General features: G+C 51.8%; 1 protein-coding gene across 1 annotated transcript; it reads left to right on the top strand.

Annotated features, from left to right (window-relative positions):
• The first annotated feature begins 2516 nt into the window (after positions 1-2516).
• On the top strand, positions 2517-4139 carry LOC125067543. The gene has a single exon (XM_047676204.1). It carries the CDS (start codon positions 2517-2519, stop codon positions 4137-4139), a length of 1623 nt encoding a protein of 540 aa, XP_047532160.1.
• Positions 4140-11795: the final 7656 nt, after the last annotated feature.

The raw sequence follows: 11795 nt of genomic DNA, 5'->3' as shown, positions 1-11795 counted from the left end.
GATTAGGGGTGGCGAACGAAACGTCCACCACGGAACCCCCCTGATGTCGCACGCAGGTGTGAACCTGCCCCCTGTTTAGAAGGGACAGGTCGGAGAGCAGGGCCCACACCTGGACGGCCCTCCCTCGCGGATTCGTGGCGGGGTTGCCCCAGGCACGCGACTTTGCGTTTAAGTCGCCGAGAACCAGTATCGGTTTCGGCGACTGCCTGGCCACCGCAGCTCTGACTAAGCCGAGGTAAGTCTCGAACTCAGCCAGGCTGCGATTAGGGGAGAAGTACGTACCGACGACGACGTACTCCCCCCACCCCACCACTACGTAGCCCGAGCCCCTCTCGATGAGTGAGAGGGGGGGGCCCGTTCCGCTCCTCGTGAGAACCGCCACGGTGTCGTCCGAGTCCCCCAGCCAGTGAGGTAGGGGAGGGACGAAGTAGGGCTCGCAGGCCACCGCCAGGTCTACCTGCCACTCCGCCATGGACTGCAGCAGAAGGTCCTGCGCTCCGGCGGAGTGGTTCACGTTCGATTGTAGGAAGCTCAGGTGTGCTGGCATACTTGATTCTTCTGAGCTTCCTCCGTAGCCTGGCGGCTTTCCTCGCGCGGGGCGGTAACCTAACCTAACCTAACCTAACCTTTTTTTTTTTTTTTTTGTTTAACGAGGAGGAAATGCATTTACGCATGCCGCCCGGTCGGGGGACCGGGACGGGTATGTGGGACTCAACCGGGAACTAATGCCCCGTGCCAGGGCACGCTAGTGCTAATGCCCTGTCCTACCCACTAAAACCATCCTCGGGTTTCCACCATGCCGCCGAGTGGTGAGGCCACGGGATCGCCAAGGGCATGCAACCGCGACCCCACCAGCGGCAGCCGCCCTAAGGCGGCTGAATATTCATGGAAAGCGCGCCTAGTGCGCGCCTTCCCCCTCATCCTCCACGTAAGAATGTAGCGAACTCCCCCGAGTTCGCCACTGGAGGCTGGGCGTCAACGAAGCTGACGCCCTGCGGCGGATAAGATGGTAGGCTCCGCCGCTGACCGCCGGTGTAAAACACCTGGGAGGCTCGAGTAGCGAGCCCTCCCACTCCCTCCTAGCCAACGAGGCCACTCACATGGTCCGCCCTGACGCCAATCAGGGACGTACCAGGAGCAGCCCCGCGGCATCCCTCCCGCCAGTCTTAGCCGTGGCCGACGAGTAAGCTCAAGCCGGCCCCGTTGCCCAGGGTACACCACGAGGAGGTGACTGACATGTACCCCTAACCTAACCTAACCTAACCTAACCTAACCTAACCTAACCTAACCTAACCTAACCTAACCTAACCTAACCTAACCTAACCTAACCTAACCTAACCTAACCTAACCTAACCTAACCTAACCTAACCTAACCTAACCTAACCTAACCTAACCTAACCTAACCTAACCTAACCTAACCTAACCTAACCTAACCTAACCTAACCTAACCTAACCTAACCTAACCTAACCTAACCTAACCTAACCTAACCTAACCTAACCTAACCTAACCTAACCTAACCTAACCTAACCTAACCTAACCTAACCTAACCTAACCTAACCTAACCTAACCTAACCTAACCTAACCTAACCTAACCTAACCTAACCTAACCTAACCTAACCTAACCTACCTAACCTAACCTAACCTAACCTAACCTAACCTAACCTAACCTAACCTAACCTAACCTAACCTAACCTAACCTAACCTAACCTAACCTAACCTAACCTAACCTAACCTAACCTAACCTAACCTAACCTAACCTAACCTAACCTAACCTAACCTAACCTAACCTAACCTAACCTAACCTAACCTAACCTAACCTAACCTAACCTAACCTAACCTAACCTAACCTAACCTAACCTAACCTAACCTAACCTAACCTAACCTAACCTAACCTAACCTAACCTAACCTAACCTAACCTAACCTAACCTAACCTAACCTAACCTAACCTAACCTAACCTAACCTAACCTAACCTAACCTAACCTAACCTAACCTAACCTAACCTAACCTACCTAACCTAACCTAACCTAACCTAACCTAACCTAACCTAACCTAACCTAACCTAACCTAACCTAACCTAACCTAACCTAACCTAACCTAACCTAACCTAACCTAACCTAACCTAACCTAACCTAACCTAACCTAACCTAACCTAACCTAACCTAACCTAACCTAACCTAACCTAACCTAACCTAACCTAACCTAACCTAACCTAACCTAACCTAACCTAACCTAACCTAACCTAACCTAACCTAACCTAACCTAACCTAACCTAACCTAACCTAACCTAACCTAACCTAACCTAACCTAACCTAACCTAACCTAACCTAACCTAACCTAACCTAACCAACCTGAGGAGAGTCGTCGATAGTTATTTGAGCAAGAGAGCGGTTAGATTAAGATACTGCGGGGAGGAGAGCAGAATAGAGACTAGCAAGGGTTGCGTGCAGGGGTCTATAGGCGGGCCCATTTTTTGGAATCTTCTCCTGGACTCACTCCTAAAGCAACTGGATGAAATGGGAGTTTATTATCAGGCGTTCGCGGATGATGTGGTTTTGGTCTTTGATGGGGACTCAGCTTTAGCGATAGAACGATGTGCCAACGCTGCTCTCGACCAAGTTAGAATGTGGGGCATTAGAAATCGCCTTAAATTCGCGCCGCACAAAACTTGTGCAATGATAGTGACGCGGAAATTGAAACACGACACACCACGATTGAGCATGGGAGGGGTGGCCATCGGAATGTCAGACGAAATGAAACTGCTGGGCCTCACGATCGACTGCAAACTAACATTCGACAAACACGTGGCCAATGTTTGTAAAAAAGCACTAAACATATACAAGCAATTGGCTAGGGCAGCTCGTGTTGGCTGGGGTTTGCATCCGAAGGTCATCCAAACTATCTATACGGCAGCAGTTGAACCAGTTATATTGTATGCCGCCGGTGCGTGGTCGCCAGCTGCAAGTAAACTGGGGATTCGAAGACGACTAGACTCTGTCCAGAGAGGATTTTCCCAGAAGCTATGCAAAGCGTACCGCACCGTATCGCTAAACTCTGCTCTGGTTCTGGCAGGGATACTTCCCCTCGACCTTCGAATAAAAGAAGCAGCCGCACTGTATGAAGCCAAAAAAGGATTCCCTCGCCCTGAACTTGGAGACAGAGAGGTTGAACTGATGGCGCCAGTCATTGAGTCTCCCCATCCGTCGCTACAGTCAATCATACTGTTTGGCAGCCTGATAAATCAGGAACAGTATAATAACTCACACCACGAAGTAAAAATTTTTACAGACGGAAGTAAAATCGAGGGGAAGGTGGGCGCAGCCTTTTCAGTATGGGAGGAGGGTATTGAAACAAGAACCATAAAATTGGCGCTACCAACGTATTGTTCCGTCTACCAGGCGGAACTCCTAGCATTATACAGAGCGGTCGAACATGTTCTCGGTCATAAGAGCAGGGACTTTGGAATTTACAGCGACTCCATGTCAGCTCTCCAAACGATCTCAAACCTCGGATCGACCCACCCCCTGGCCGTGAAGTTAAGAAACACCTTAAGGAGAACAAAACTCCAATACAAGAGTGTTTCCTTGTATTGGATAAAGGCGCACGTGGGATTAGAGGGTAACGAGCGAGCAGATGAACTGGCAAAGGAGGCTGCCCTGCGTTCCAAAAAGAAGCCAGACTATGACCGATGTCCGATTTCCTTCCTCAAGCGAATAATACGGATGGAAACGCTCAGACTGTGGGAGGAAAGATACAAGCTAGGAGAAACAGCGGCAATAACAAAACTCTTTTTCCCCTCTGCAAAGGATGCGCATAGAATCATTAAAAAGATTGAAATAAATGGCTACATCACGCAAATCATGACGGGGCATGGTGGATTCTCATCGTACTTGAGTCGTTTTAAGTGCAAGGAGGATCCATCATGTGCCTGCGAACAAGGAGTGGAAGAAACAGTCCCACACCTAATTGTTAGCTGTCCCATATTCCAGCAAAGACGCTTCGACTTGGAGCACGAAATTAATACACCAATAACGGTAGAAAATCTACAGAAAATAATGATAAGTAAAAATAGAGACAAGTTTCTAAAATTTTGTATCGAAATTGTAAAGAAAGTAATAGAAAAGAATAAAAGTGATTAAGAATAGCGTATGATAACATTTAGAAATATAAAATAAAATAGAAATACATAAAAATTAAAAATTAAATATAACAATAGAAAATTGAAAATTGAGCCGACGAATAGGGTTTTTAGCCGGTAAGAGTCCGGCACTGCCTGGGCCCTCCATTCCCAGGCGTCCATGATGGATTTTCCCTATTCGTCTAGAATTGTCAAAGTAAGAAAAGGCTCTGACTATGTTAGAGGTATTAGTTATCGTACTAAAAAAAAAAAAAAACCTAACCTAACCTAACCTAACCTAACCTAACCTAACCTAACCTAACCTAACCTAACCTAACCTAACCTAACCTAACCTAACCTAACCTAACCTAACCTAACCTAACCTAACCTAACCTAACCTAACCTAACCTAACCTAACCTAACCTAACCTAACCTAACCTAACCTAACCTAACCTAACCTAACCTTTTTTTTTTTTTTTTGTTTAACGAGGAGGAAATGCATTTACGCATGCCGCCCGGTCGGGGGACCGGGACGGGTATGTGGGACTCAACCGGGAACTAATGCCCCGTGCCAGGGCACGCAAGTGCTAATGCCCTGTCCTACCCACTAAAACCATCCTCGGGTTTCCACCATGCCGCCGAGTGGTGAGGTCACGGGATCGCCAAGGGCATGCAACCGCGACCCCACCAGCGGCAGCCGCCGTAAGGCGGCTGAATATTCATGGAAAGCGCGCCTAGTGCGCGCCTTCCCCCTCATCCTCCACGTAAGAATGTAGCGAACTCCCCCGAGTTCGCCACTGGAGGCTGGGCGTCAACGAAGCTGACGCCCTGCGGCGGATAAGATGGTAGGCTCCGCCGCTGACCGCCGGTGTAAAACACCTGGGAGGCTCGAGTAGCGAGCCCTCCCACTCCCTCCTAGCCAACGAGACCACTCACATGGTCCGCCCTGACGCCGATCAGGGACGTACCAGGAGCAGCCCCGCGGCATCCCTCCCGCCAGTCTTAGCCGTGGCCGACGAGCAAGCTCAAGCCGGCCCCGTTGCCCAGGGTACACCACGAGGAGGTGACTGACATGTACCCCAACCTAACCTAACCTAACCTAACCTAACCTAACCTAACCTAACCTAACCTAACCTAACCTAACCTAACCTAACCTAACCTAACCTAACCTAACCTAACCTAACCTAACCTAACCTAACCTAACCTAACCTAACCTAACCTAACCTAACCTAACCTTTTTTTTTTTTTTTTTTTTTTTTTCTCGCTGGAAAAACGCGTTACGCGCTTCCCCCACGTGATGGAAGGTGGGGGGGTGTGTGGGACTCCCCGGAGCCCTGGACGCCGAGTGCGCCCAGGTACGCCGGGTTTACCCACTAAAAAACCAGCGGTACCCTCTCCGTCTTTCGGCGGGCGCCACGGGATCGCTTGCGCATGCTACCGTGACGCCCTGACGGTCGGCCCGCCTATGCGGGCCTCCAACACCTAGAGGGGGTTCTCGGGGTACTGAGACCCCCCCTAGTCCCTGCGACGCCTATTGAGGCGGGGGGAGAAGGTGCGCGTAGCGCTTCTTCCTCCTCCCCGGTCGTCTTCGGCGGAGCGGGTCTGCAGCGGCATCCTCTTCCCGCTCCCGCTCCGCGGCTTCCTTCTGCGACATCACGCTTTCGCAGAAGGAGCGCATCTCCGACCAACACGTCTCACTACCGAGCATTTCGTTGACGATGCTCGGCAGCGAGAGGTCTCCGCCCATAGTCGCCGCAAGGGTGTGCCTCTGGGGCCCCCACGCAGCACACTCACTCAGGGTGTGGTGCGCCGTGTCGACTGGCGCACCACACTCGTGGCAGGAGGGTGACACCTCCCGCCGCGCTATCCCGTGCAGGTACTTACCGAAGCATCCGTGCCCGGTAAGTACCTGCGTCATCCTGAAGGTGAGTGTGCCCTTCTTCCTCTCGACCCAGCGACTCAAGTGGGGCCGGATCGCCTCCACTGTCGCCAGGCCCGCCGTGGGTGACCCCAGATCCTCCTGCCATCGGGCGATCAGGGCTCGCTGGGCTAGAGCCCTGATCCGCCCGACCTCCGCCGACCCTGGACGGTCGCCGCGGTTCCTCGCCTCGACCCGGAACCGGTACACTTCCGCGAGCACCTCCGCCTGGAGCTCCCAGGGCGGATCGCCCGCGAGAAGTGTCGCCGCAGCCCACGACACCGTACGGTACCCTCTGATGCCTCTCACCGCTATGACCCTCTGCGGCTTACGCAGCAGGGCCCGGTTGTCAGCGGTGAGGGCGTCGACCCAGATCGGGGCACCGTACAGCGCCATCGACCTCACTACACCGGAATATAGACGCCGGCATAGCGATCCCGGCCCCCCCACATTCGGAAGGAGGCGGCCGAGAGCGGCGGCGGCGTTGATGAGCCTCGGGCCGAGATGGACAAAATGCTGCCCGAAGCTCCATCGACCGTCCAGGATGAGGCCCAGATACTTCATCTGGGCCTGCACCTTGATCACCGTCCCCCGGACGGTGATACTCGCCCCTCGTGGGGGTCCTTGCCGTGGACCGTGGAACAGGAGGGCCTCCGTTTTGGATATGGAGACCCTCAAGCCCAGCATTCCCATACGGTCCACGGTGAGAGCCGTTCCGACCTCGGCGAAGCGTGCCGCCTCCCGAAAGTCCCGCCCAGTCGCCGTGACGAGAGTGTCGTCAGCGTAGCACAACACCCCCATCCCGGGAAGGACGGGAGCTCGCAGGAGCCAGTCGAAACCGACGTTCCACAGGATTGGGCCGAGAACCGACCCCTGTGGAACGCCGCAGCCTACCCGACGCCGGACCAGCCTCCCATCGACCCCCGCCCAGAGGACCTCCCTGTCCTGGAGGTACGCCTCCAGCAGCCTCCTGAGATAGGTCGGCACCCCATGGTATCGGAGTGCCTCCCGTATCGTCTCGAAAGGGAGACTGTTGAAGGCGTTCGCCACGTCGAGCGAAACCGCCAGGACGACTTGCCCCCGGGCCACCGCTTCCGTCGTCCGAGTCTTCAGGGCGTCCAGGGCGTCGACCGTCGACCGGCCCGCCCTGAACCCGTACTGAGCCTCTGAGAGACCCGGACCGACCTCCTCGAGGTGCTGAACGAGACGGGCTGCGAGGACCTTCTCGAAGAGTTTGCCCGTCTCGTTCAGCAGCACTATTGGCCTGTATGCCGAAGGGGAATCCATCGGCCGACCTTCCTTCGGCAACAGGACCAACTTTCCTTCCTTCCAAGGCTTCGGAAACTGCCCGCTGCACAGGCACTCGTCGAACAGCTCCCGAAGCCTTGCACCCAGGAATTCCAGGGCGTCGCACAGAACACGCCCTGGAACCCCGTCCGGACCCGGCGCCGTGTTCTTGGCCCTCAAGCGGCCGAGGGCCATCTCCATCTCCCGCTCCGTGATCAGTGGTGGAGCCACTGCGTCTTCGATCACGGAGCGGGGGGCCATCTGCGGAGGGACATGCTCGCCTGGATGGGGAAAGAGTTCCCCGACCAGGCGCAGGAGGAGTTCCGGCGGCAGCGTCTCAGTGACGGGGGCGCCTTGAGTGCGGAACTTTCCGCGTACGCCGCGGTACGGGCGCCCCCACGGGTCTCGATTGAGACCCGCCAGAAGCTCCTCCCTGGCCTTCTCCTTGGCCTTGCTTATCGCCAGCTGCAGATCTTTTTTCAACTGGCGATAAGCGTCCAGCATCCGTCCCTCCAGGTCCGTGTCGAGGCCGTTGCGCCTTCGACAGCGGACGTAGGCCCTCCGCGCCCGGCAGCACGTCGCCCGAAGGTCGGCGATTTCGGGCGACCACCAATAGACGTGCCGGCGCGGAACCCTGCGCCGGGTCCGAGGCATGGCCGCATCGCAGACCTCCTTGAGCGAACTGCGCATGCGGCCCGCCAGCTCCTCTGCGCTGGCGCCCTCCGTCCTCCCCGCGGAACCCCACCGCTGCACGATGGCGGCCTCCTTGACCAGCTCTCGATCGACCTGGCCGAGAGACCACCTCGGCAGCGTAGTCGGCACCCTCTGGGGTTCCGCCGGCCTGCTAGAGGTGGAGATCTCGAATCGGATGTACCGGTGATCCGATAGAGTCTCCACCTCCTCCTCCACTCTCCAGTCGACCACTCTGCGTGCAACGACAGGGGTGGCGAACGAAACGTCCACCACGGAACCCCCCTGATGTCGCACGCAGGTGTGAACCTGCCCCCTGTTTAGAAGGGACAGGTCGGAGAGCAGGGCCCACACCTGGACGGCCCTCCCTCGCGGATTCGTGGCGGGGTTGCCCCAGGCACGCGACTTTGCGTTTAAGTCGCCGAGAACCAGTATCGGTTTCGGCGACTGCCTGGCCACCGCAGCTCTGACTAAGCCGAGGTAAGTCTCGAACTCAGCCAGGCTGCGATTAGGGGAGAAGTACGTACCGACGACGACGTACTCCCCCCACCCCACCACTACGTAGCCCGAGCCCCTCTCGATGAGTGAGAGGGGGGGGCCCGTTCCGCTCCTCGTGAGAACCGCCACGGTGTCGTCCGAGTCCCCCAGCCAGTGAGGTAGGGGAGGGACGAAGTAGGGCTCGCAGGCCACCGCCAGGTCTACCTGCCACTCCGCCATGGACTGCAGCAGAAGGTCCTGCGCTCCGGCGGAGTGGTTCACGTTCGATTGTAGGAAGCTCAGGTGTGCTGGCATACTTGATTCTTCTGAGCTTCCTCCGTAGCCTGGCGGCTTTCCTCGCGCGGGGCGGTCCTGGTTCCTTGGACCGCTTTACCCTTCGTGATGGGGGGGTTGCAATCCCTGGCCCCCATCAGGTGCCCCGAAGGCTTGCCGGCCTCTGCGCAGACCGCGCAGCGCATCTTGGCCGTGCATTCCGCTGACTTGTGGCCGTCCGAGCCACAGCGGTAGCACAGGCCTCCCCTCTCCGCCTTCGACGGGCAGAGCGCCCGTGTATGGCCAAGGCCCATACACTTGTAGCAGCGCATAGGGCGCTGCTCCACGACGGCCACCTTGGCCGAGCTCCACCCGACGAGGAGGCGACCGGCAGCGGCCAGCTTCTTCGCTGCCGTGAGGGGGCAGGTGACGCGGACCATCCCCATATAGCCGGGTCCGCGCTGCATCACTCCGCACTTCACCGCCCCGGAGGAGCAGTCACCGGCGTGCGCGATCGCCGCGGAACCTAACCTAACCTAACCTAACCTAACCTAACCTAACCTAACCTAACCTAACCTAACCTAACCTAACCTAACCTAACCTAACCTAACCTAACCTAACCTAACCTAACCTAACCTAACCTAACCTAACCTAACCTAACCTAACCTAACCTAACCTAACCTAACCTAACCTAACCTAACCTAACCTAACCTAACCTAACCTAACCTAACCTAACCTAACCTAACCTAACCTAACCTAACCTAACCTAACCTAACCTAACCTAACCTAACCTAACCTAACCTAACCTAACCTAACCTAACCTAACCTAACCTAACCTAACCTAACCTAACCTAACCTAACCTAACCTAACCTAACCTAACCTAACCTAACCTAACCTAACCTAACCTAACCTAACCTAACCTAACCTAACCTAACCTAACCTAACCTAACCTAACCTAACCTAACCTAACCTAACCTAACCTAACCTAACCTAACCTAACCTAACCTAACCTAACCTAACCTAACCTAACCTAACCTAACCTAACCTAACCTAACCTAACCTAACCTAACCTAACCTAACCTAACCTAACCTAACCTAACCTAACCTAACCTAACCTAACCTAACCTAACCTAACCTAACCTAACCTAACCTAACCTAACCTAACCTAACCTAACCTAACCTAACCTAACCTAACCTAACCTAACCTACCTACCTACCTACCTACCTACCTACCTACCTACCTACCTACCTACCTACCTACCTACCTACCTACCTACCTACCTACCTACCTACCTACCTACCTACCTACCTACCTACCTACCTACCTACCTACCTACCTACCTACCTACCTACCTACCTACCTACCTACCTACCTACCTACCTACCTACCTACCTACCTACCTACCTACCTACCTACCTACCTACCTACCTACCTACCTACCTACCTACCTACCTACCTACCTACCTACCTACCTACCTACCTACCTACCTACCTACCTACCTACCTACCTACCTACCTACCTACCTACCTACCTACCTACCTACCTACCTACCTACCTACCTACCTACCTACCTACCTACCTACCTACCTACCTACCTACCTACCTACCTACCTACCTACCTACCTACCTACCTACCTACCTACCTACCTACCTACCTACCTACCTACCTACCTACCTACCTACCTACCTACCTACCTACCTACCTACCTACCTACCTACCTACCTACCTACCTACCTACCTCAAGCACGCTTAGTCACACAGTCTCTTGTATTTTTATATTTTTAAACGTCGTAGTGATATTTTGTTTATTTTACATTATACGACGTCGGAACTGAACCTCGATTCACTTGTGCCCGCTCTAATCGATCTATTCAAATTTATGGTGCAACAACTGAAACTAGTAACGCCATCTTTTTAGGCCTTAAGTATTATTATAGACTTAAGTAAAATATAATAATAGTTCTTTATTCTTTTCATTCATAATTCTGAACGAATGTCTGTATGTAACTTTGTTAATTCTGAAAATCTGAAATACATATTATATAGTTCACTGTTTCACATCTAAATAGACATATTGTCTTTTAATATAATTTTAACCTTAAATATTATGACAAGACTATTAGCGAGTTAATATGAAGTAACGAGGTTACGCCCAAATATTCTAATAGATGGCGCCAAACCGAGCGAAGTAAGATCAATCATAAATCTCATAAAAATAGATAGGACAACAGAACACAGAATTGTTTTTATTTCTTTCGATGTTAGTTAACAAATGATTATAAAATAAAACTGATTCAATTAAACTTACATATTTTTATTTATATTTTGTATACAATAAAATAGATATATTTAACCTTTTTTTTTAAATATTATTATACCACAATTAGTTCTTATACTAAATATTAAACATACCAATTTTTAACATTTTATAAATAAATGTTTGATAACCTATTTATATAATAAAATCGTAAGTGTTCGAAATTTGTAGTGTAGTAACCGTGGGGTAGCATATAGCGTAGTGTTGGTTCGTTTTATTAATATCGGTTCACAAAGAAAAAATATATATTCAATTTAAAAAAATACATCTAAGTATATACTAGAAAAAAAAAATGTCGTCAAGTCGATTTGGTTGAATCATTTGTTAACTAGGTTTAATCATAAATCTCTTAAAAATAGATAGGTTATTAGAATTATTTGTATTGCTTTTAACTGTTATTCGAAAATGATTAAAAAATAAAACTGATTTAATTAAACTTAAAATATTTTTATTTATATTTGGTACTACAAAAAAAAACATTTAGTGTTAATTTTTTATTATAATCTTTTATTTAGTTTCACTTATATGTATGAATGTATGTACATATGTCCTGGAATCTTGCAATCAATATTACACCCACTTCCACTGAAGCTATGGAGCTGAAAGTTGGCACACATATTTAGTCTTGATGAGACAATACACGATTCATGAATTGCTGCCATATTCAATCCAATATGGCGGACGTTACAAAAAAATTAAAATTTTTGAATTA

The sequence above is a fragment of the Vanessa atalanta genome, chromosome 11 (assembly GCF_905147765.1).
Source record: "Vanessa atalanta chromosome 11, ilVanAtal1.2, whole genome shotgun sequence".
Classification (NCBI taxonomy): Eukaryota; Metazoa; Arthropoda; class Insecta; order Lepidoptera; family Nymphalidae; genus Vanessa; species Vanessa atalanta.
This window is presented reverse-complemented; position numbering and strand designations above follow the sequence as displayed.

Excerpts from the sequence above, each read along its gene's own strand:
- LOC125067543 (XM_047676204.1), top strand. The coding sequence starts at position 2,517 with ATGGGAGTTTATTATCAGGCGTTCGCGGATGATGTGGTTTTGGTCTTT.